The following is a 25,273-nucleotide window of genomic DNA, read 5'->3' on the forward strand; positions in this document are numbered from 1 at the left end:
GCGCCTGATTTCTTGTGCTGTCTGTCCCACTCCTCACTGTGCTGGGGGTCCCGGGGGCGGGGCTGGGGGCGGGGCTGGAAGGGGAAGGGAGTGGGGTGGGGAGTGTGTGTGTGAGAGCGTGTGTGTGTGTGTTTGTTTTTGGGATGGGGAGAATGTGCTATAACATCCCCCTCTCTCTTTCTCTCGGTCTCTTTCTCTCTCTTTCTCAGTCCATGCCTCACCAAGCTCACAACCAAACACAGGTAACAGCCCCATCGCCCCCCCCGCGTAATTCTCCCTCTCCACTCCCCAAGTGCTGCCATCTCCCTCTCCCTCTCTCTTTCACTCTCTCTCTCTCTGTCTCCCTCCACCTGGACTGGGTTGCTCTCTCTCTACAAGGGTGTGTGTGTGGCTACTACTGCTGCTGCTGCTGCTGCTACTACTACTACTGCTACTACCCCTAGTAATAATAATAACAGTGCCGCACAAGGTTGTGTGGGGGCTCTAGGATTTCGGGGGTGCTGTGCGTTGGGGTTTGATGGGGGAGGCAGTGGGTGGGAGGGGGGGCCTCCCCTCGAGCTGCTCCGTTCTCACACCACAGTGCAGTGAAACTCGGCTCCAGAGACAGTCAGTCCTGTCCACCCGTCTGTCCGCTCGAGCGTCCACCTGTCTGTCAGAACAGGGACTCCCTTCCGAAGAAGAGAGACAGAGGAAAGTGTCACAGTGCTGGAGCACGTTCTGTCCCGGATAACATAACTGGAGTGGACACAGACCAGAATGGACTGGACTGGACTGGGGTGGACACAGACTGCAGTGGAGTGGACACTGATTGGACTGGAGTGGACTGGACTGGACTTGACACAAACGGGAGTGGACTGGACTGTACACACACTCCAGGTCTCAGTCCACTGAATCATCGGCACCTCTCTCTCCATTTCCGTCTGTCTCTCTCTCACTTTTTCTCTGTCTTGTCTCTCTCTCTCTGTTGTGTGGAAGCTCAGACAGCTGCTCAATAAAATCTGAGTTAGTTTTCAGGGCGAGAGTTGAGAGTCTCCTGGGAGGCTACACATCCACAACATCAGTATGGCACACACACACACACACACACACACACAATGTCTATATACATAGCAGAAGAAACATTGTATGTCAATGTAACCCAGATAAAGGAGAGATAAATGACAGAGAGAGAGAGAGAGAGAGAGCACTAGGTCATTTCACACTTTCCACCCCTATCCCCCTTCCTCTTTCCCTCTCCCTCTCTCTCCCTCTCCCCATCTCTCCCTCTCTCTTGCTCACGCTCTCTCTGGTGTGTTCAAATTCAAACAAACTTTATTTCAGGAGCAAAGGAGCTGCAACAGTGTCACAGGACAGAACAAAGAGAGAGAACATTCCAGACAAAAACTGGAAATCAAAGACCAACAGAACATAGAAACAATCTCTCTCCCCCTCTCTTTATTTCTCTCCTGGAGCAGGCCAACTCTCTTCCACTCCCCCCCTTTCTCTCTCTCTCTCTCTCTCTCTCACTCTATTTCTCCAGGAAGGGGGTGTGGAGAAACCACCAATCAACCTCATTCAGTTGTGCCCTCCTTAATTGATTGATTGATCAATTGAATAACTGATTGATTGATCAATATCCTGATTTAATTTTATTTTTTACTATTATTTTTTGTTCCTTGCACTTCGTCTTCTCTCTCTCCCTCCCTCTCTCTCTCTCTCTCTCTCTCTCTCTCTCTCTCACTGTGTTTTTTCCTGGTTTAACCCCTGAGTTGCTGTGTGGGTCCGAGGGCTGTGCTCTGCTGTTGCTCTAGTGGGTTGGGCTGTATTGCTGTGTCTCTGAGCTGTGTCTGCTCAAGCTGAAGATGGTGGGGTAGAGGGGGGCATCTGTCAGGCCACTAAGGTACACACTCACACACTCTCTTACATACACTCACACTTGCACATATTCTCTCACACACACACAGAAAATAACTTGAGAAAACAACATCCAGAATAAATGATTAAATTAATATCAGCCTACCCAGCTGATCACGCACCAGGACAGAGGCACAGCTCTCCCCAACTCTGCCATGGCAGCCAACGTGCCATTTACTGCCTGCCAGTGAATGATTCCTTGACATGACTGGCACAGCCCAGACAGCACAGCGCCGAGGCCTTCACTGGGGCAGGATCTCCCAGTGCACTACAACTCCCAAGAGTGCCTCCTGGCTGCCCCCTGCCCTTTGCCCGTCTCCCCTGCATTTGCACTCTGGATGTTGTGACTCCATTTCCCATAAGTCTGTCTGATACCAGCTGCAGGCCCTGTTGTATCTCTCACAGAACCGAACGCCATTAATGTTTCAGCGAATGGAGCCTCCTTCCCCCACCCAGGACGCCGCCCCCCCCCCCAATGGTCTGACCGACGCACAGCCCGCCCCCGTGGAGAACACGTGAGTAGCTCTCTCTCTCTCCTTCCCCCTCTCCCTCTCCCTCAGTCTCCCCCATCTCTCTGCAGAGTTGGCCCATGCTTCAGGACGGGGTCACTGGAGGTCAGGAGGAACAGGACTGCCAGGACACCTACCCACCCACCCCATACCCCCAGCTGCAAATAGAGAGAGAGGGAGCGAGAGTGTTAGGGGGGAGGGACAGGGAGATGGCGGAGAAAGAGAGAGGGAGAGAGAGAAATACAAAGTGAATAAGTAGAAAGAGATGGAGAAGTAGAGAATATAGTACAGGAGAGTATTGAGGGGTACCGCAGAGTACTGAAAAGCATTAGAGGGGACAAGAGAATATTGCACACTACTGGAGGGTGTTGGAGAGTACAGTAGAGTATTAGAGAGTATTAGAGAAAGTTAGCGAGTGCTGGAGAGTACTAGAGAGTGTTGGAGAGTACAGGAGAGTATTAGAGAAAGTTGGGGAGTATTAGAAAAAGTTGGAGAGTACTAGAGAGTATTGGAGAGTATAGGAGAGTATTAGAGAATGTTGGCGAATATTAGAGAGTGTGAGAGAGTACTAGAGAGTGTAGGAGAGTATTAGAGAGTGTGCGAGAGTGTAGGTGCGGTCTGACCTCCCTCTCCCTGCAGGCCAGCAGACGGGGGGATGACAGAGAGCCAGTCCTGGGTGACAGCGCGGGCACAGGAGATGTTCCAGAAAGCAGGAAGCTGGAGTCCAGAGAGAGCGCCCCCCGATGACATACACGGCAACCGCCACAACCCACAGGTATGGCACTGCACTGCAAACTGCACAGTACAACAACACACTGTACAGTACACTGTACAGTGCAACACAGCACTACACTACAGCACAGCAATGACACATACACTCTCGTACACACTCACACAGACACACACTCTCTTACACACTCACACACACTCACACAGACACACACAGTGAGCTGTCGCTGAGTGGTGGCCCAGCTGAGGCTCAGTTTTTTCTGCTCCTCGTCCCCCCTCATAGGGCCAACCTCTGGGGCATAGAGCCACACCCCCCTTTCCCTCTATCCCCAACACTCTCTAGTATTCTCCAAGCCTCTCTAATAGTCTCCTACACTCTCTAATACTCTCACACACTCACCAACACTCTCTAATACTCACCTGTACTCTCCTACACTGTCTAATACTCCCCAATACTCTCCACTACTCTCATGTACTCTCTAATACTCTCCAACACTCTCTAATACTCTCACACCCTCTCTCTCTCTGCCCCACCGGGACGAGCCAAAGCCCACCATCACTGTCACTGTCTCTCTCTCTGTCTCTCTCTCTGGCATGTCTCTGTGCCCCCTGGTGGGTGAGTCTATTCAGAGCCCCCTGGTGGGTCAGTCCATTCTGAGTCCACTGTCCCCTCAGCTCATGTCATTCCATGGCCCATCTTACACCCTGGGGTACTGGAGTGACTACCCCCCCCGGCCCCCCCACCTCCCATGCCCCGTTCCCTCAGTGGCAGACAGGAGGCCAGCCCAGCCCAGCCCAGCCCAGCCCAGCCCAGCGCGGCTCTCCCTTGGTGGGGGGCGAGGTGGTAGAGAAACAGTTGATTTGTCCCCTGAGCTCCTGAGTGTCTGTCGTACTGGACACCCTGGTGTCTGCTGTGTGAGACTCCCACACACCGACCTGACAGAGTGGCTGGACGAGCAGGAGCCTCCCCCACACAGCACACCCCCCAAGCCCCCTCAGCCCCTCCAGGGTCCCCATAGGCCACCCTGCTCAACACAAGACTCACCCCCTTCACACACAGCCCCAATACTCCACCCCAAACTCACAACCCGCCCTGGCCACGGCCCCCCCAGCCCCCCAGCCCACCAGCCCCGGAGCCACCCCAGTGACACAGTCTCGCTCTGTTTTGCAGTCGGTAGAGATGAGAGAGATGGGCCGAGACGGTCACCCCTGCCCCCCCCCGGAGCCGCGGGCGGCCTCTTTGCCGCGGCTTCCTGCCGAGAACCAAGTGAGCACCGTCTTCCCCCCCTCCATCCCTTCCTCCCTCCATCCCTGCCCTCCCTCACTCTTTCACTGGCCCCCTCTCTTTGTCAGCACTACCCACTCTGCCCTTCCAGCCAAGGAGAGAGGGATAGAGGGAGAGGTGGAGTAACACAGAGTTACAGAGAGGGAGACATAGAGGAGACTAAGACCAGCAGAGAGAGGCAGGGGGGAGAGAGAGAGAGGGAGTTCCGTTATATATCTTCACTGTTTTTGGACAGACTGAGTAGTGCCTGCACCCCCACCCGCCCCCCATCGCCCAGTCTCCCCAGCGCATCTCACTGCGGAACCCCGCCTCCATTCTAGAATGCATCTCTCTGTACCCATCATTCTAGAACAGCCATCTCCACACCTCAGCATTGCCAGGTGCCTCATCCCTCTGGCTGCTGTGGTATCTCAACATCCCAGCTCTCTCTAGCACTTTCTCCACCTCTCCCACCCCCACACCCCCTTCTCTCTCTCTCTCTCTCTCTCTCTCTCTCTCTCCATTCTGAGTGTTATCTCTTAAATAAAGGAAAAGCTGTTGTTTGTGTCAGTAAGGTCTTCGATGTGTTTGAGTGTTTGACTGACTACAGTGCTGGCTCCAGTCCGGGCCCTATACTATACTGTACTATACTATACTATACTATAGTCCCCACAGCGCTGGCTCCAGTCTGTTAATTAATACTATAAGACAAGTGTATTTATTTTTACTGGAGAGAAGCATCTAATAGAAAACACATTCTGCTTTTCTACACATCAGGTCAGTGAGCAATGAGCATATGTGTGACTGTGTGTGTGTTGGTGTGTGTGTGTGTGTGTGTGTGAGAGAGAGAGAGAGTGTAAGTGTGTGTATCTATGAGTGTGAGTGTACCAATGGACTCTCACTGTCCCTCTCCCCACCTCTATATCTCTCTCTGTCTCTCTGTCCCTCTCTGTCTCTCTCTGTCCGTCTCTCTCTGACGCTCACTGTCGCTTGGTGTCTAACTGGTTTGTGTTCTCTGCTCTCTCTTCATTTTCCTCCTCTCCTCTACTCTTCGCCCCTTTTCACTGTTTAATTTGGTTTTGGTTTTGTTGTTTTTCTCCTCTCCCTCTCATCCCTCTCCTCCCTCTCCCTCTCCCTCTCTCTGTGTCCTGTGTGCTGTGTGCCGTCCTGTGGCTGCTCTGTGTTCTCCTCATGTGTGGCTGAGGGCAGAGGAGGAAAGGCCGACCACGTGGGAATAACCTCAGTGTATGTACCCTGTCTCTTTCTCTCTCTCTCTCTCTCTGTCTGTCTCTCTCTCTCAGTGTATACACCCTCTCTCTCTCTCTCTCCCTCTCTCTCAGTGTATGTACCTTGTCTCAGCCTGCTCTCTCTCTCTGTCTCCATACTCTTTGCTGCTGCCTTGTTGTCTGGCTTTGTTGGCACCAGTTTGAGTTGCACTGTAGTCCTGAGTGAGAGAGAGAGTGGGAGTGGGAGAGTGTGTAATTGAGTGTGAGAGTGAATGTGAGAGTGAGTTTTGGAGTGTGGGAGTGGAAGTGTGTAAGTAAGGGAGTGAGTGTGAAAGTGAATGCCGCATGGCTATGATCAAGGCAGGGTGGTGTAGGCACAGCTGCAGTGTTCCAGTCTGAGCAGCATGTGGGGCAGTATGGGGCAGTCTGCAGGGAGGAGCACTGCACTGGGATACAGAGGGGCGGCTGTGGAAGTGGGGAGGGGCGGCAGCATGCAGGCGGGGTTGGGGGGCAAGACACTGACAGGTAAGATGCTGCCTGCATCTCTCTCTCTCTCTGTCTCTCTCTCTCTTTCTCTGTCTCTCTCTCTCTCTCTTTCTCTGGCCGGACGGAGTGGATCATACTGTGCTGTGTGGAGGGTTGTAGCTCCTCTACACTGCACTGTGCTGGGCAGGTGTGGGGAGTGTGTGTGTCGGGGGGGGGGGCAGCGAGACACAGAGCAACTCAGAGACACACAGAGAGAGATACAGAAAGAGACAGAAACACTGAGATACACAGAGACAGAAACACAGTGAGACAGAGACACACAGAGAGACAGAAATACAGAAAGAGACAGAAACACTGAGACACACAGAGACAGAGATACAGAAAGAGACCGAAACACTGAGACACACAGAGACAGAGATACAGAAAGAGACCGAAACACTGAGACACACAGAGACAGAGATACAGAAAGAGACCGAAACACTGAGACACACAGAGACAGAGATACAGAAAGAGACAGAAACACTGAGACACACAGAAAGAGACAGAAACACTGAGACACACAGAGACAAACAGAGACTCAGACACACACAGAGCCAGAGATGAGCAGACACAGACAGACATGGCGGTACCTGGAGACGGGCACAGGGAGAATCTCACAACTCCTCCCCACTCCTCCACAACCCCTGCAGTGGCACAAACAGCAGCCTCTCCCGTCTGTCCCCGCAGACCATCGCCGACTCCAGCCCCATGAAGCGTTCGGCATCTTCGCTGGGCCCCGGGCGCTCGCGGGGGGTGCGTCTGGACGACTACTCCCTGGAGCGCGTCATTCCGGAAGAGACGCAGCGTCACGGCCCCCGCCGGCGCGACCGTGGCCACCGTGTCTCCGAGAGGTCGCTGAGCCGCTACACCGATGCGGACACAGGTCAGGGTCTGGGGGAAGCCCTTTCTAGTTTACATCAGGGTTGGCAACACTCTGGGTTGGCTAGCTCCGGCTCAGGAGCAGCCACAAAAAACTGCAAACTAGGATGGGATAATTATTTATTATAAGTTGTGTTGCTTTGCTATACATCTTTTAAGATGATAAAAGAGATACGAATATAGAAATCTTGTTTAAGAGCTTCAGTGTTTTATTTACACTGTTTAACAAAACCAAAATATTAATAACAGACATCTGTCTAACCATTCAAACATGAACCAGTAGAAAACAGTCCAATAAAGATGTCTGTGGCAGGCAGGGTTGCCACACGGCTGGTATTTCACTGGACTGTCCAGTATTGTTGGAACATGTGCGTTTATGTTAAGCACCGTAATCTATTGGACATGTCGTTAAAAATGTTATCAGTGTAAAATTTGCCCTCAACCGCCCCCCTCCAGTCATCAAATCACCAGCACTACCTCCCCAGGTGTCTGGTATTTTGGTATCTAGTGGCAGTCCAGGTGCCGGGGCAGGACTCCAGCATGTGACCTTAACTCCCTGGCAGCCAGGACATTTCAGATCGCAGGCGGCTGTAAAATTAGGTGAATTCAGGCAGATGAAGAATCGGGTTGAAATTAAATCATTTGTAGATACTTTTAAAGTGTGGCGTTAAAATGGATTTTCCTTCTTTTGCAATTGGTTTACGGGAGCCATGCCCTGAGATATAGAATCACTTCTCGAACTGAGAAAGTGAATAGTCCTCGTATTACACTGAATTAAGAAGAATGTATGATGTACTGATAGCTGGAGTGAGAGCTGGTCTTATTGTATAACCCCCAGCACACAACAATGTCTATGAAGTCACACATTTTGTTAATTGCAGAATATTGAATGGTTCTGGGCTCCGGTGCCGGAGCACGGCCAACCCTAACTGATGTGCTCCTATGTGCCCCTGATGATGTCTGTGCTTCCTGTAACATTGTAATGACCGGTCACTGCTTCTCCAGTGAGGGTCTTTGCTCAGAAATGATAATAATAATAATCAGAACTAATCAGAAAGAGTAACGCTGACCTCTGTGTGGCCCCTGGCAGGCCTGGGCACCGACCTGAGCACCACGACGCAGTCTGGCGACCTGCCTCCCAAGGAGAAGGAGCGCGAGCGCGGCCGCCCCAAGGACCGCAAGCACCACCACCACCATCACCACCACCACAGCTCCGATAAGGAGCGCTACGGCCCAGAGCGCCCGGACTACAGCCACCGGCCCCGGGAGCAGCGCTGGTCTCGCTCCCCCAGCGAGGGCAGGGACTGTCGAGCACACAGACAGGTGGGCATCACTGTCCCACGCACATACACCCTGCACACACGCACACACACTGTACACAAACACACACACACACGCATACACTCACCCTGTACACACACTGTACACACACACACACTATCACACGCACACACTGTCCCACACACAAACACACACACCCTGTACACACACATACACACTGTGCTCACACATACACATACAGACACCAACTCACACACAGATTCACAGACACACACACACACTCTGTGCACACAGACCCTGTGTTGAGTGAGCAGTACAGTGCAGTCTCAGTGTCTCTGCACAACCTGACCTGTGCTGCGTTGCTGTTTTTCCAGAGACAACAGAAAAAGGCTCCTTGGATGAATTGAAAGGTTTCATAATTAAACTGAAATAATAATGAGTTATTTGATGGTTATTGTGGGGCTGCAGTGTCTTCTGCTGCAAACTTTGAAAGTTAGTTTCAAACAAAGAAGAGTTGTTGTCTGGTGACATCACAACTGTGGTGTAGTAATCTGGGTGTTTATTGTGACATGGGTGTTCTTCCAGGGACAAACTTTATGTTGTCCCTGGAACACGAGTGACACAGTCAGGTTGTGCGTTTGTTGTGCTGTGGTCTGCACTCTCAGTTGCTCGTGTGTTTCTCAGGTTCGGTGCAGCTCCTGTTCTCTCCCCCTCGTTCATCTCTTATTCATTTACACGTAGTTTATCTTTTTGATGAATGTAAAGCAGACACGTGTTTATATACCTGTATAAATATAGTGCTGTATATACGCAGTAAGTGTTGCAGTTCTGTCTGCACTGCCACTCCGCTCGGCCTGCCCAGCACTCCCACTCCCCCCAGTGCCAGACTCCCTGAGTGTCCGCTGTGGAAAAGAAGCCAACACAGTACACATCCCACACAATGACAGACAGGTAAAGACATGCAGAGGGAGAGACAGACAATGCAGGGGTCAGTGGGTCAGTGCGTAGCTGTGGCCAGGCAGTGTGGCAGTGCTGTAGCACAGGGGCAGGACAGGGAATGAGATGGCTGCTGTATGGTCAGTGAGACGGTCAGACAGGGAGACAAGGCTGCTGTGTGGACAGAGTGACTTACAGAAATCAATTTCTCTTTCCTTTCTTCTTTTGTTTTTTTTAACCGTTGTGTCTCTGTGGGCTGTGTGTCTCTGTGTCTCTCTGTCTGCATGTGTCTATGTGTGTCTCTGTGCGTCTGTGTTTTTGTGTCTCTGTGTGTCTCTGTGCGTCTCTGTGTGTCTGTGTTTTTGTCTCTCTGTGTGTCCCTTTGTGTCTCCGTGTGTCTCTGTGTGTCCCTTTGTGTCTCTGGGTGTCCCTTTGTGTCTCTGTGTGTGTGTCTGTCTCTGTGTGTCTCCCTTTGTGTCTCTGTGTGCTTCTCATTGCTCATTGTATGTCCTTTTTTGCTTCCTTTAATGAATGAATTATAATTTATATTATTTATTTTGGTGTAATTTCTGTAACATCTTGCTGTTGTTCCTCTTGTTCTGATTATTATTAATATGATTACACCTGTGTGTCTGTGTGTCTGTGTGTCTCCTCTTCTCTCCCTCCTGTTGTTGTTAATTGTGTTGTGTTTTTTGATTTGCTTTGTTTCAATTTTCATGTAGGGCAGTAGTTCAGTGAGCGGCAGCCCGGTCCCCTCGACCTCCGGCGCCAGCACCCCCCGCCGCGGCCGCCGCCAGCTGCCCCAGACCCCCGCCACCCCGCGCCCCCACGTCAGCTACTCCCCCGTGGTGCGTAAGAGCGTGGGCACCCCCCCGCATTCAGGTCGCACGCCCACCCCGGTGCCCCGGCGCTTCTCACCCCCCCCGGGGCACCCTGAGCCCCCCCATCACCCCCCCGAGCGGCACGGCTCCCCTCGCGGCCCCCCCCGCCACTGGCCCGGCTCCCAGGAGGGGGGGCTGGAGGACGACGGCTGCTTCTACGACCAGGACAATGACTACGACCCCCCTGCCTACGAGCAGGGCCCCCCCCCGCCCACCGCTGGGGGCAACCCCCACCCCCGCTCCCCCAGGACTCAGCGCCGCGGCCCGGGCCCCCAGCCGGGCCCCCCGTCCTCCTCCTCCTGCTCGCCCTCCCGCCACTGCCCCCCCCGCCGGCTGCCCAACGGATACCGCTCTGCCTCGCCCACCTCCCCCCCCCACCACCACCACCACCACCACCACCACCACGGGCTCCCCCACCCCCACAAAGCCGGCCCGCGGGGGGGCCACCGGAAGGGCCTGCACGAACACTGCAGCGAGACGGACGAGGACGACTGGTGCTAGCCCAGACACGGCTCCTGCCCCGGGGGGGGCGGGGGCAGGGCGGGGCGGGGCGGGGGGGCATGTCTGTCTGTCTGTCTGTTTTCCTGGGTTTCCGTTTCTCTTTCTCATTTCTGTTACTCAAACACCGACACATAACTCCCCCCGGAAGCGCACGACAACGAGGGAAGTTCACCAAGAGAACGACAAACGTCTCTCACCACACTGGCGCCACGCACAGCTCCCCTTCCACCAGTGTGTGAGAGTGTGAGTGAGGGTGAGTGAGAGAGGGTGTGAGTGTGAGAGTGTGTGTAAGTGTGTGTGTGTGAGTAAGTGAGAGAGTGTGAGTGTTGAGAGTGAGTATGTGTGTTAGTCAGCTGTGGCTCTGGGACGATCACACTAAGAAGACAGAGGAAGGAAGGAAGGAGAGAAAAAGAAAGAAGAAGAACTGGAGGCGCGTCTCTGCTGCTCTGTGGGGTGCCGTGGGGGGCAGTGTGGACTGTGGAGAGCAGGGCAGGGGAGCGGGGGGGCAGTCTGCCCTGCACAAAGTGGAGGAGGAGAGAGACAGGGGGGTGGCCAAGGGGTACCCTGAGGGATGGGGGGTGGGGGGAATATGTGTTAAAGCATGTACAAAACGGGGTATCCTGCCTGCGGGGGGGCACTGAGGGACGGCACTGTCTCTGTTCACAACACAAGACTTTCCACAACGAGAGCGTCTACAACACCGCCATGCCAACCACGCCCCCTGACATCACAGCCGTGCCAGCCACGCCGCCTGACATCACAGCCGTGCCAGCCACGCCGCCGGACATCACAGCAACAATGACAGCCGCCACCACGAGCAGCCCCTCTGCCCCCTCGGAGTGTGTAGAGGGGCAGGAGGTACTGAGTACGCAGCCCGGGGTCACTGCGCTGATATTGATGAGTTTTATCATCTGTGTTTATACTAATACTGCTAATAATAACGAGAATAGTGCTAACGATGATAATAACAACAGTAACGATAGTAACTGGTAATAATAGTGTTATAAACAGCGACAGTACCAATCGCTGAGGGGACAGACTGCTGCGGACAGCCCTGCCCAGAGAGGGAGCAATGAGCCGCACGGACCACAGGGAGCAAACCGAGAAGGAAGGAAGGAAGAAAAAGAGGAGAACCACTTCCTTCGGCACTCCCCCTCCTCTTCCTCACCGCCTCCTTCGTCTCCGGAGCGCGTGACCCGATCTGCTTGCCTGAGTCTATTGCATCCCGTCCAGAACCGTGTCCGAGTCCAGTCCCTGCATGAGGAGTCCGCGCTGCGAGACGCTGCGGCTGAGCTGCGTCTGGGGTGCGGTGCTGGGGCTGCGGTGTGTGGGGGGGTGGAGTGATTTTCTGCTCGAGTTCTATCTCTGTCTCTCTCTCTGAAGTGGGTGGGCAGGGTGAGCCGTGGGGGGGGGAATCTGTAGGTTGTGATATTAGGAGTTTAGATGCCACCCCCCCCAGTGGCAGAGTGTTGCTGTGGCTCCAGCGCTGGGCAGAGAGAGAGAGAGAGAGAGAGAGAAAAAGAGAGAGGGGTCCTACCCTCACCCTTAGATTCCAGTGTTTGTCTGTTTAATGTTCAGGCACCCCCCCTTAATGAACACATACACAGAGTTATTGGGTGAGTGTGTGTCTATCTGTGGGTGTCTCTGGGTGTGAGTGAATGTGTGACTCTCTCAGACCCCCCCGACCGCCCTCTTTCTCTCTCTCTGTCTCTCAAGGAGCAAAGCAAATATTTATAACAAAAAAAGTAAAAAACAAACAAACAAAAAAAGATACTAAACCAAAACAAGAGAAATATAAATATTATAACATCAGTGCAGTGTTATACGAGAGCCCTGTGGACTGGACCGGGCTGCACTGGACAGGGCTGGACAGCGGGGTGGGGTGCTGTGCGTGGGAGAGCATCGGGGCCGGGACTGTGTTGCACCTGTGTACATCCTGTCCGTGTATCTCTGTACATCCTGTCTGTGTATCAGCCATAAACGTCCAGAAACCAATCGCTGGTGTCTGCACTCATCCATTCTGTTCTCTCTGCTCACCCCATCCTCTCACCCCTCCGTCTCTGTCCCTCTCTTGTCCTTTCTTCATTGTGTGTCTCCATCACACTGGTCTCCCAGCAGCAGCACACAGAGGTCAGGACAGCATGGTGCAGTGCAGTATAGTGCAGTTCAGTGCAGTACACCACAGTATTTAGTACAGTAAAGACACTATAGTTAAGTCTATTACAGTACAATGCAGTCCAGTCCAGTGTACTACTGAACTATTTTTATTTCATATTTCATATTAATATTTTAAGTACAGTGCAATCCAATCAGTTATACTACAAGTATAGTGCAGTACAGTAGAGTACACTACAGTATAGTTCAGTCCAATGCAGTATATTACACTACAGTCCAGTACAGAAGCTTCTGGTTTCCAATCCAGCTGAGCCCTGAGTGACTTAATTGATCAGTTAACAGCTTAATTTGTCACTACATCTTGACCTTATACAACTCTGTGCTCTGCCTGACGACTTCTCCTGGGTTGCAGGTGTAGTGAAGAGGCAGACACTCACACTCACACATACTGACTGACAGAACACCACATACACACACTAGTGCCCCACACAAATCACTCACTGTAATGGCTATATTGAAAGCTACCACATGAGGGCAGTGTTGGCTTTGTAATAGTCACCTTGCTCTTCCCTCTGCAATCCAGCAGGGGTTAAAAGTGAGGACTGAAAAATAAGTCCATTATCTAATTAAGTTAATTAAGAGTTGTATGGGAAATAGGCTCCTGCTGTGCTGTACTGAACTATAGCTGTCCAGAGTGTCCAGTCCTTGGTTTCAGCCCTGGTCCTGAGAGACACAGTCCAGTCCAGCAGGGTCTACAGCACAGCTAAGTGGGTTTATACATCAGCTCCTCAAACCTTCCATGGATTGATGCTGGTCAATGGGGCGCTGTGAGCAGAGCCGGTCCTCAGCCCCCTGTATGGACACGTGACTGCGCTGGGCTCACAGGTCACTGTCTGACCACACTGTCACACACTGGGGTTGCTGACGCCGGGGCGGAGGGCTACAGCACTGAACTGGGCTGAGCTGAGCTGCAGGGGGCCGCAGTGGTTCCCAGCCTGGAGTGGGGCTCCTGTGTGTGGGGGGGGCGGTGTGTGTGTTGTGTGTGTGGGGGGGGGGGGGGTGACGTGGCAGCTGTGGTGGTCAGCGATGGGGGTCACACAAGGTCATCTTTTTTGGTCAGTGCTGCTGCATCAATAAATATATAGTTATTTTTTTCTTTACATCTGCAAAAATTAAGGCAAACTAAAATACATTAAATAAATAAATAAATAAATTTAAGAGAAGATAATTACATTAAAAATTAAATATCAGTAGGAGCCGCTGTGGAATTCAACGACGACGATAACGAAAAAAAGAAAATTAAATTACAAAAAAATAAATATTAAAGAGAATTATTTACGTACAGAACTTGCATGTGCGATGTGCATGCCACTATGAGTTATATTGTCATCTTCAGGAAGAACAAAAAAATATTATATATATATAAATAAATATATATATATATATATATATATATATATATATATATATATATATATAGAGATAGATGTTTTTAAAAGCAATGTGTTTCTTTTTCTTCTATTTTTAAAAACAAACAGAAAAAACTACAAAAAAATACTACTTTGGTAAACGGACGCCCTGGCAGCCTGTCTGTCTGTATTCTGACCTGTCGCTGCTGAGGGACAGGGACGGGCCTGAACGAACTGTCTGACGGAGACAGGAGCTGCCGGCGTCTGTTGTCCTGAGACTCTGGCTATGAAACCATTGTCTCTCTCTCTCTCTCTCTCTCTCTCTCTCTCTCTCTCTCTCTCTCTCTCTTTCTACCACTGCATTTTGTAATTCAAAAAAAAAAAAAAAATCTTCCTAAACAACCTGAATAAAACCAGAGAGAATGCACCTGGCTGGCCTGTCTGTCTGTCTCTCTTTCTGTCTGTCAGTCTCTGTGTTTTCTCCGTCTGTCTCTCTTTCTTTGTGTATCTGTCTGTCAGTCTGTCTCACTCACTCCACATACACACACACATGCTAACTGTTTTCTCTCATCTTTCTGCTTTCTTTCCTCCTTTTTGAGCCACATCCCTCCCTCTTTATTTCTGTCTCTCTCCCACAACCACTCCCTTTCCCTCTTCCTTATCTTCCGGTATCTCTCCCTTCCCCCTATCTCTCACCAGCTCCCCACACACATACCTCTCCCTCCTCCCCTCCTCCCTGTCTCCCTCTCCCAGATGTCCGGATGTCTGTTGGCTGCCCGTTGGCTGCCCCACTATGACACCCGCCTCACGTCCTGCTTCCCGTCTCCTGCGGCTCACGCACACATTCCTGACGCCGCCTCCCTTCCCGTGGCCCTGTGTGTCACACTGTGGGTGGCGATGTCAACACGAACCGACAGAGACATTCGCATCAACACGACTGAGCCAGTGCTACACACACACACACACACAGAGACAGACACACTCACACACACACACAGAGACAGACACACACTCACACACACACTCACACAGACACTCACACACACAGAGACAGACACACACACACACTCTCACACAGAGACAGACACACACACACACTCTCACACAGAGACAGACACACACACACACTCTCACACAGAGACAGACACTCACACACACACTCACACAGACACACACACACACACACTCACACAGAGACAGACACACACACTCTCACACACGGCAGGGTGAGTGTATTTAACAGGCTCGGTGTAATTCTCACACAGCCCAGGGGAGTCTTACACAACCGCCCACAGAACAGGAAACACCACATTGCTGATGACTACTATGATCACATGTCTAAGCAGATGCCATGACCCAGGGTGACCTACAGCCTTCACGTGCTGCGACCCGTCCACACAGCTGTGTGTGTACTGGTGCACTCTGGGTAACGTGCCTCACGCAGGGGTGCAGCAGCAGAGACCCCCACTGGGACTGAACGCACGACCCCCCGTGCAGCGTCCTGAGCGCTACTTATTAAAGGATTCAATTGATGTTTCTATAAAATGGACAACCTATCATGATGGTTATTTAAATGTATATAAAAAAATGCTATTTAACCCTCCATGGAAATATGTATAACAATGACAAGCGCGCTGATCCCGGGGGGGAGAGAGCCGGGGGTCTCTGCCCCACACAGACCGCGCTGACGCGGGGAGACGCCCGGCCAGAGGGAGGCGATTCCCGGAAGTCTGCGGCGGGGAGAGACCGTGTTGACCCCCCACCCCCAGCCAGCAGTGACACACACACAGGGGGAGAGTTTGACAAAAGACACAAGCGATGTGCATTTGTTGTGGGATGTTTTATTGACCAGCTCAGGTGAGGTATGGATTGTAACTTTTTAAAAGTCAAAGCAGCTTTAGTTCGTTTAAAAACAAGTTCTGGTGTCCCGTATAGAGCCCTCGTCCAAGAGAGGCTTCACATGCCCACACGCGTGGGACACGCAGCGGCCGTGGACCCGCCACGACTGAGGTATTTACTGTGTGGAGACAACACCGCCACTGTCACCCGGAGGTCAGTTTAGCACCTTTGATACAGTCCAGCCCCGCCCTGTGCGGGGGGCCTCCCGCAGACCACGCACACGTCACGGGGCGGCGGATTAGACCGGTGATCAGCGCCCTGCCGCCGGGCTCTGGGGCTCTGGGGCCGGGTGTCCCGGCAGTGGTCTGACCCGGGTCTGTCCTGGGGAGTCCATCGCTCTGCTCTCCCACAGGGAAGAGGTGGGGCTGTCCGTGCGCTTCTTTCTCCTTAAGCCGAGCCGGACCGGACCCACCCAGGGTCCGCGGTGTGGCTGTCCGTGGGTCGCTCAGCCGCAGGCAGTCTATTCAGTGTACAGGTCCGGGGGTGTCCTCCCCCACAGCCGACTCAGAAGGCCACGATGGTCCTGGGCAGAGGCACGCAGAGGGCCGTCCGAGAGTCCCCGCCACGGTGGCAGCTGCCGCCACACACACCGCCGACAGAGGACCGCAGGGCTGGAACCTGGGCGGGTGGCGGCGTCTCCCCCGACGGCTCCTGCGCCTCCATCCTCGGCCTCTTGCTGGGTAGGAACTCCGGCTCGCCTGCCTCTTTGCCCCTGCGCTTCCTGGAGAGACGTCCGACCCCGAGGGGACTCTGGTTCTCCTTGTCCCGCTGCCCCCTCCCTGCCACCGCCTCCCGGGGCTGGCAGCCGCGCTCTGGACTCCGGTTCTCCCGGGACGGCGTCAGAGGCTGACTGGGGCTCCGAGTCGCAGCGCAGTCCGTCTCCATGGGCTCCTCCGCCGTCCGGGGCTGCTCCGGGGCGGGCGCGGTGCGGGGCGACGTCTCCGCGGCGCTCAGGCGCAGCTCCTCGGCGGCACTGTGGTAGATCTCCCGGGCGCTGCGCATGACCAGGGACAGCTGCAGGCTCCGCTGCAGCCGCATGCCGCCGCGCTGGCTGCGGGAACTGTACAGCTTCCCGAGGGACAGGGTCAGGATGCGCTTGGCCTCGCTGCTGCGCTCCATGTCTGCGGTGTGTGCGTGTCCTCGCCCGGGGCTCTGTTCAGTTGTGTTGCGCTTTGCAGGTGCGGCGCTGCTGTTTTCCCTCACTTTCACTCTGTCGTCACCAAAGCGAATGAATTGAAGCAGCTGCCGGACTGTCTTATATAGTCTCGCTGACGTCAGCAGCTCTGACTCCACCAATACCCGCCCGCAAGGCCCCGTGATTGACAGCTGCTGCGCTGTGTGCTGTTTCGAGCTCGTAGTACTACAGCCGCTCTGATGATGATGATGATGATGATGATGATTATTATAGTTCACTGTAGAGGTGCTCGTAGTAGCAGCAGTGGAGTCAGTAGGAGCGATAGGAGCAGCACTAGTAGTAAGAAACACTGCTGCCAAAAGACGTAGGCTGTAATACTAAAGACTGTATTCATAGTTGTTGTTTTTCAGCCTTGTGTGGGAGTGGTGCTGGAATTCGGGTTTCCTGGCTTTTATTTACATGTAGACAGACTCACACAAACACACGGACACACACTCACACAGACTCACACACAATGCTTTGTCCTTATAGTCCTGTCATCACAAGTTTGAATGGAAGAGGGAGAGAGGAAGGCCTCTCACTATGTGTCAGTGTGTGTGTGTGTGACAGAGAGAGAGGGAGAGAGTGGGCAGTCTCTGTGTTTCCCAGTGACTGGCTGCCCCACAGGTCGGTGTGGACGGTGGGCAGTGTCAGTGTGTGTCAGTGTGTGTCAGTGTGTGTCAGTGTGTGTCTGTGTGTGTCAGTGTGGACGGTGGGCAGTGTCTGTGTCAGTGTGTGTCAGTGTGTGTCAGTGTGTTGGTGGGCAGTGTCAGTGTGTGTCTGTGTGTCAGTGTGTGTCTGTGTGTGTCAGTGTTGGTGGGCAGTGTCAGTGTGTGTCAGTGTGTTGGGCAGCGTCAGTGTGTGTCTGTGTGTCAGTGTGTTGGTGGGCAGTGTCAGTGTGTGTCAGTGTGTGTCTGTATGTGTCAGTGTGTGTTTGTGTGTGTCAGTGTTGGTGGGCAGTGTCAGTGTGTGTCAGTGTGTTGGGCAGCGTCAGTGTGTGTCAGTGTGTGTCAGTGTGTGTCTGTGTGTGTCAGTGTGGACGGTGGGCAGTGTCTGTGTCAGTGTGTGTCAGTGTGTGTCAGTGTGTTGGTGGGCAGTGTCAGTGTGTGTCTGTGTGTCAGTGTGTGTCTGTGTGTGTCAGTGTGGACGGTGGGCAGTGTCTGTGTCAGTGTGTGTCAGTGTGTGTCTGTGTGTGTCTGTGTGTGTCAGTGTTGGTGGGCAGTGTCAGTGTGTGTCAGTGTGTTGGGCAGCGTCAGTGTGTGTCAGTGTGTGTCAGTGTGTGTCTGTGTGTGTCAGTGTGGACGGTGGGCAGTGTCTGTGTCAGTGTGTGTCAGTGTGTGTCAGTGTGTGTCTGTGTGTCAGTGTGTGTCTGTGTGTGTCAGTGTTGGTGGGCAGTGTCAGTGTGTGTCAGTGTGTTGGGCAGCGTCAGTGTGTGTCTGTGTGTCAGTGTGTTGGTGGGCAGTGTCAGTGTGTGTCAGTGTGTGTCTGTATGTGTCAGTGTGTGTTTGTGTGTGTCAGTGTTGGTGGGCAGTGTCAGTGTGTGTCTGTGTGTCAGTGTGTTGGTGGGCAGTGTCAGTGTGTGTCAGTGTGTGTCTGTGTGTTGGTGGGCAGTGTCAGTGTGTGTCAGTGTGTCAGTGTGTGTCTGTGTGTGTCAGTGTTGGTGGGCAGTGTCTGTGTGTCAGTGTGTTGGTAGGCAGTGTCAGTGTGTGTCAGTGTGTTGGGCAGCGTCAGTGTGTGTCTGTGTGTCAGTGTGTTGGTGGGCAGTGTCAGTGTGTGTCTGTGTGTCAGTGTGTGTCTGTGTGTGTCAGTGTTGGTGGGCAGTGTCTGTGTGTCAGTGTGTTGGTAGGCAGTGTCAGTGTGTGTCAGTGTGTGTCTGTATGTGTCAGTGTGTGTTTGTGTGTGTCAGTGTGTCAGTGTGCGTCTGTTTGAGGGGGCAGGTCGGACTCTGCACTGTGGGAACAGAGCGCGGGCCGGGCGGTGGGCGAGTGTACTCTGTGTTAACCTCCCCCTCTCCTCTCTCTTCCTCCCGCTCGAGCATTTCCATTCCTCCTCCCTTTCCTGCTGTTCTCTCACACTGGGCTCGGCTGCTCTCTCCTCCCCGCGTGTCTGTCCGCTTAGTGATCTCACCGTCTCGAAACTGCGGCCCCTCTGTCCCGCTGACTCTCGCTGTTATTTCCCCGGGGTATTTCTCCACTGACGTCACTCCACACGCCCATAACAGGCGCATCCGGCCCTGCGGCGTCACAATGGAAACGCCGTGATGTCAGCGCGCTTCCTCCTGCCCATCTTTGGCAGCTGCCGTGGCGGGAAATGCCCCCCCCGCCTCCTAATATGGTGTTGTCGGCGCCGGCGCCGGCGCCACGCTTCCAGCCTGCCCATATATAGGAGAGAGGGGGGGCAGCGCGGGATATATTAATAGCGCAGAATTCCCAGAAAAACGCATGCGCCAATACCGAGTGACCGCCCGTCTTATTACTACTATTTACAAACATTTAGGAAGTTAAGAAATCATTGTTTTAATGAAATGTACTGTTTTAAATGCATGGTCTGTTTTGTTTCTTTGTCGAATGCACTGGTGTCTCTGATCGTGCTTTTAAATGCACCAGATTGTTTTGGTTTTGTTTGTTTGATGTTTTCGTTTGTTCATTGATTTATCTGGTGCATTTTCCGTTGATTATCAATGCATTTGATTGTTTTGTTACAATTTGTTGGTTTGGCAGTTTGCCACCTTATCACAAGTTTATTATTTTGATTGATTTTATGCACGTGTTTATTTTGAGTTTATTTCGTAATTTGGCTGACTTTAAATCACGTTAGGATTGTAAAAGTTTAAAGTGATTTTAGAGTTGGATTTTTAATCATAAGTATTATAATTGTGTGTGTTTTATTTATGTAATGTAAAATCTTCTTAATAAACATTATTATTTACAAACACTAACACTTGTACTAATATACAACCTTAGCAACATCACTATACACATATATACACACAACGGAGTGATGAGTAATCAATTGAAATCACAGAAATAATATCGATTGTGTTGTGTATTATTGTTACCCTTGTTAGCTCGGCACTGTGTCACGTATTTGTCATGTTCTGTGATACGCATCTGGGGGGTTGGAGGCGCCTCTCTTTACAGTCCAGCATCTGTGTGTCCGTCCCGCCGGAGAGAAAGCGAGGGGGCAGCAGGGCGAGCACAGGGGGGAGAGGAGGACGGGACCAGAGGGGGCTGATTCACCCAGCCTTGGGGCCACAGCACACCCGACTCTCACAACAACCACAGTGCTCCTCGTCATCGCCGTCATCATAGCAAAACAAATAGTAAAAACAGGGGCGTCATCATCGGCCATGTTCGTGCCACAGACGTGTCGTTAAAGTAAGGGCTCAAGAATGTGTGTGTGAATGAACGTTTAAAACGAAGCACGGACTCACTGACGCTGCACTCTCGCACTGCGGCCTTTGCAGGCACGTTTCCCTGAAGTCACATGACTAGACGTGTTTTCACAACGAACTCCCCCCCCAACATACACACACGCGTGTCAGAGGCTGTTTGCGTTTCTTCCTACCCTGGTCATGTGACGGGGGTGGCATTGTGACGTCTCTGGTCATGTGACGGGGGTCGAGGCGCAGAGAGGCTGCCGTGCTGCGCTGGGTCGTACACAGAGCTGCCGACATGTCGCTGGAGGACCCGTTCTTCGTGGTGAAGGGGTGAGCGAGCCTTACATACATGGATCATGAGGTCATTCATTCACTCACTCACTCATTCACTCACTCCGCACGTAGAGGCGAGGCCGGCTCCAGCTGGAGTTTCATGACCGGAAAATAATCCGCAGTTTCCTCGCTGCTCAGGTCTGTTTACAGCTGAACACAGACAGAGCCTCAGGGCTGAACTGTGCTGAGCTGAGATGCAGACCAGTGCACTGAACTGAGATCTATAGACCAGTGCACTGAACTGAGATATATAGACCAGTGCACTGAACTGAGATATATAGACCAGTGTAGTGAACTGAGATATATAGACCAGTGTAGTGAACTGAGCTATATAGACCAGTGTAGTGAACTGAGATATGTAGACCAGTGCACTGAACTGAGATATGTAGACCAGTGCACTGAACTGAAATATATAGACCAGTGTAGTGAACTGAGATATATAGACCAGTGCACTGAACTGAGATCTATAGACCAGTGCACTGAACTGAGATCTATAGACCAGTGCACTGAACTGAGATCTATAGACCAGTCCACTGATCTGAGATATATAGACCAGTGCACTGAACTGAGATCTATAGACCAGTGCACTGAACTGAGATCTATAGACCAGTCCACTGATCTGAGATATATAGACCAGTGCACTGAACTGAGATCTATAGACCAGTGCACTGAACTGAAATATATAGACCAGTGCACTGAACTGAGATATATAGACCAGTGCACTGAACTGAGATATGTAGACCAGTGCACTGAACTGAGATATGTAGACCAGTGCACTGAACTGAGATCTATAGACCAGTGCACTGAACTGAGATATATAGACCAGTGCAGTGAACTGAGATCTATAGACCAGTGCACTGAACTGAGATCTATAGACCAGTGCACTGAACTGAGATCTATAGACCAGTGCACTGAACTGAGATATATAGACCAGTGCAGTGAACTGAGATCTATAGACCAGTGCACTGAACTGAGATCTATAGACCAGTGCACTGAACTGTACTGTGTCATAGTGCAGTGTAGTTGTAGAGAGATGTTACAGTGTTGTTTTGCAGGGAGGTGCAGAAGGCACTGGGCCGGGCGCGGGGGCTGTTCGGCCACTGGCAGGAGCTGCTGGACGGGGAGGAGCTGGTCAGCAGAGACGAGCTGGACTGGAGCTGCAATGAGCTGAGGAACTGCCTGCGCTCCATCGACTGGGACCTGGAGGACCTGCAGGAGACCATCTGTATCCTGTAGAGAGAAGGGAGGCTGGGGGATGGGAGGAGGAGAGGGAGGGTAGAGGGGCAGGATGGGGGAAGGGAGAGGGGAGGACAGGAGGATGGTAAGGGGCCGCTCAGCAGGGTCAGCGCACCCCCCACAGTGTGAGCCCTTAGCAGCTCAGCCATCGTGGAGTCGAACCCACGCAAGTTCCGCCTGGAGGAGCACGAGCTTCAGGAGAGGAGGGAGTTCGTGGACAGGACCCGAGAGGCCGTACAGGTGACTGCCCGTGTGTGTGTCAGTCTGTATGTGTGTGCATGTCAGACCGTGTGTGCATGCGTGCGCATGTCAGACTGTGTGTGTATCTGACCGTGTCTCTGTCTTTTCAGGAGATGAAGGAGCAGTTGTCCAGCCCTGCAGCGGTGGCCCAGACTGAGAGGAGGACCCGGCAGGTCAGTCACACTGCTGCCCGTCTCTCTGCCCGTCTCTCTCTCTCTCTCTCTCTCTCTCTCTCTCTCTCTCTCCCTCCCTTTCTCTCTCTCATCCTCTCTCTGTGTGTCTCTCAGGCTCTGCTGGGGGTCCCTGGTCCAAGGGCAGGACTGCAGTTAGATCGGTACTCCACTCTGGACCAAAACCTGGGCTCGGCAAACTCTCGCTTTATAGATGACCAGCAGGCCCAGCAACAGGTGAGTGTGTCAATGTGTGTGATAGAGAGAGAGAGAGAGAGGAGGGGGGGTGCAGAGTCACTGGCTACACTGACAGTACCCCTGTCCTTCACTGTGTCCCTCTGTCTGTCCCTCGACCTCCAGCTGATTATCCAGGACCAGGACGAGCAGTTAGAGCTGGTGTCCGGCAGCATCCGCGTCCTGAAGAACATGTCCGGCCGCATCGGGGACGAGCTGGACGAGCAATCGCTGTGAGTGACCCCTGAGAGATGCTGCTTGTCCCCTGACACACACACACTGTGTGCAGTGTTGTATACAGTGTTTTATGCTTTTTGTGAGGAGTTTATGCGTGTTGTATACAGTGTGTTTTATGCTGTGTTTGCTTGTTGTATACAGTGTGTTTTGTGCAGTGTTTGCGTGTTGTATGCAGTGTTTTGTGCAGTGTTTGCATGTTGTATACAGTGTGTTTTGTGCAGTGCTTGTGTGTTGTAAACAGTGTTTTGTGCCGTGTTTGCGTGTTGTATACAGTGTGTTTTGTGCCGTGTTTGCCTGTTGTATACAGTGTGTTTTGTGTTGTGTTTGTGTGCAGAATGCTGGGGGAGTTCAGTGAGGAGATGGAGCAGACCAGCTCACGCATGGACTCTGTGCTGAAGAAGATGGAGAAAGTGTCTCACATGACCAGCAGTGAGTCAGTGTGTGTCTGTGTGTGTATGTGTCCGTCTGTAACAGCAGCTGTGTTTTCACAATATGAGTCGCATTGGAATAAAAATGACAATGAATCCAGTGAATATTAAGATAGCACTCTCTGCCTGTGTGTCTATCTGTGTCTGTGTGTCTGTCAGGCCGGCGGCAGTGGTGTGCGATCGGCGTTCTGGGAGTCATCGTGATAGTTGTGCTCATCCTGATCTTCGCACTCTGACCTTTGACCCCTGACCTCCTGACTCCACGCCACCTCCCTGCTCGGCCATGTTGGGAGCGCAGAGGTACAGAACCTCGCCCGTCAGCCGTGGCACTGTGGGGGGCAATGATGTCACAGTGGATTTCTCCCCCTCTCCCTCTCTTTCCTCTTTAAATGCACTGTGTGCATCACTCTATACGTTTTAATATACAGATACCTATATTTTTATCTATATACACTGTATGTATTTAATAGATTCATATATATATATATATATATATATTTCTTCTCTCTGTGTCTCTACACAAACACATTCTTTATCTCTGGGAGGCCTGGGAGGTACGCGCGGGCGTGTGTGTGTGTGCGCTTGTGTATGTCTTTGTCTATGTGTCTGTCTGACAGGGAGGGGGTGCAGGCGGGCTGTCATGCAGGGGGTGCAGGTGTGTTCATGGCTTTGAGGCTCTGGTGTGGAGCTGTGTCTGTTCCCTGTGCTGCTGTGGTTGAGGGAACGGACACCTGACTGACACACAGACACGGCAGCGACTGCGCAAGCCAGGGCTCGGCATGAGTGAGTGTGATTGTGTGTGTCTGTAGTGTGTGTGTGTGTGTGTGCGCGTGTGCGCGTGCGTGCGTGTGAGTGAGTGAGTGAGTGTTTACGTATGTGTGTGCGTGTGAGTGAGTGTTGTCAGCAGTGGGAGCTCATGCTGTTGCCCTGTGATTATGGTGCCTTTTGTGGGTCAGAGATGCTGCAGAAAGAACCTCAGACTGGTCTATTGAGAGGGGAATTATTATTATTATTATGAGGATTATTATTAGAGGAGCCGCTGTGTACAGCTGAAGCTGAAAATGTACACGGCCCTCGTCTGAAACAGTTATTCAGCCATTTTTAAAACAATATATGAAACTGTATTTAGTCTGTGATGTATATTCAGTTTGTTGAACTCAGACCCACTGACACACAGACAGAAACAAAGACACACACACTCAAAGACAGACAGACAGACAGACACACACACAAAGACAGAGGCACACACACACAGAGACACACACACACACCGATGGAGACACGACACACAGACACCCACACACACAATCGGTTGAAGACAGTCTGAGTCTCAGCACATCGACAGCCTCGGCACTATCTGACTTGATTATTGTTCTCATTGTCAGTAGAAGTTGATATCTGTTCCTTGTTGTAAGTGTTGTTTTCATGATTAAAGTGAGACGGTACTGACCTCTGACAGGGCTGTCAGAGTGTTTCTTCAACAGCAAAGATCAAATAAATATTTTATAGTATTTGATGTGTATTCTTTTATTCTTGATCTACTTTGCTTTGCCAAACACCTTAATGGCTTTAATGACCAGTAGACAGCAAAGCCCAGCCCAGCCCAGTCCAGTACAGTCCGGCGAATGGCTACAATGCCTCCTGCAGCAGCAGCTGGATCTCTCGCCCTCTCCCTCTCTGCCCCCTGCACTGTAGTTTACTGCAGCACATGTTGAACAGTGCAGTATACTGCTGTATAGCCTTGTGCAACACAGCTCTGCTCAACCCAAACACATTTCTGATGACTGGAAATGTG

The 25,273-nt window shown here is 52.2% G+C and overlaps 3 protein-coding genes across 3 annotated transcripts; 2 read left to right on the top strand and 1 right to left on the bottom strand.

The window, feature by feature from the left end:
- The first annotated feature begins 2,225 nt into the window (after positions 1 to 2,225).
- LOC136753281 (voltage-dependent P/Q-type calcium channel subunit alpha-1A-like) lies at positions 2,226 to 10,624 on the top strand. The gene is made up of 6 exons (XM_066709249.1): positions 2,226 to 2,408; positions 3,042 to 3,177; positions 4,303 to 4,398; positions 6,834 to 7,029; positions 8,116 to 8,348; positions 9,965 to 10,624. The coding sequence occupies exons 1-6, from the start codon at positions 2,314 to 2,316 to the stop codon at positions 10,622 to 10,624; spliced, it is 1,416 nt and encodes a 471-aa protein (XP_066565346.1). The 5' UTR covers positions 2,226 to 2,313.
- Positions 10,625 to 15,973: 5,349 nt separating this feature from the next.
- LOC136752407 (immediate early response gene 2 protein) lies at positions 15,974 to 17,166 on the bottom strand. Its single transcript, XM_066707712.1, has one exon. The coding sequence runs from the start codon at positions 17,164 to 17,166 to the stop codon at positions 16,552 to 16,554; it is 615 nt and encodes a 204-aa protein (XP_066563809.1). The 3' UTR covers positions 15,974 to 16,551.
- Positions 17,167 to 20,827: 3,661 nt separating this feature from the next.
- Positions 20,828 to 24,989, top strand: stx10 (syntaxin 10). The gene is made up of 8 exons (XM_066707719.1): positions 20,828 to 20,930; positions 21,989 to 22,158; positions 22,315 to 22,409; positions 22,520 to 22,582; positions 22,697 to 22,816; positions 22,940 to 23,046; positions 23,385 to 23,479; positions 23,638 to 24,989. Exons 1-8 carry the CDS (start codon positions 20,896 to 20,898, stop codon positions 23,712 to 23,714), a joined length of 762 nt encoding a protein of 253 aa, XP_066563816.1. The 5' UTR covers positions 20,828 to 20,895; the 3' UTR covers positions 23,715 to 24,989.
- The last annotated feature ends 284 nt before the right edge of the window (positions 24,990 to 25,273 follow it).

This window comes from Amia ocellicauda, chromosome 7 (genome assembly GCF_036373705.1).
Source record: "Amia ocellicauda isolate fAmiCal2 chromosome 7, fAmiCal2.hap1, whole genome shotgun sequence".
Classification (NCBI taxonomy): domain Eukaryota; kingdom Metazoa; phylum Chordata; class Actinopteri; order Amiiformes; family Amiidae; genus Amia; species Amia ocellicauda.

Excerpts from the sequence above, each read along its gene's own strand:
- stx10 (XM_066707719.1), top strand. The coding sequence starts at position 20,896 with ATGTCGCTGGAGGACCCGTTCTTCGTGGTGAAGGG. Across the intron at positions 20,931-21,988 it reads CCGTTCTTCGTGGTGAAGGG|GGAGGTGCAGAAGGCACTGG; the intron begins GTGAGCGAGCCT and ends GTTGTTTTGCAG. Across the intron at positions 22,583-22,696 it reads CTGAGAGGAGGACCCGGCAG|GCTCTGCTGGGGGTCCCTGG; the intron begins GTCAGTCACACT and ends TGTGTCTCTCAG.
- LOC136753281 (XM_066709249.1), top strand. The coding sequence starts at position 2,314 with ATGTTTCAGCGAATGGAGCCTCCTTCCCCCACCCAGGACGCCGCCCCC. Across the intron at positions 4,399-6,833 it reads GGCTTCCTGCCGAGAACCAA|ACCATCGCCGACTCCAGCCC; the intron begins GTGAGCACCGTC and ends CTGTCCCCGCAG. Across the intron at positions 7,030-8,115 it reads CTACACCGATGCGGACACAG|GCCTGGGCACCGACCTGAGC; the intron begins GTCAGGGTCTGG and ends GGCCCCTGGCAG.
- LOC136752407 (XM_066707712.1), bottom strand. The coding sequence starts at position 17,166 with ATGGAGCGCAGCAGCGAGGCCAAGCGCATCCTGACCCTGTCCCTCGGG.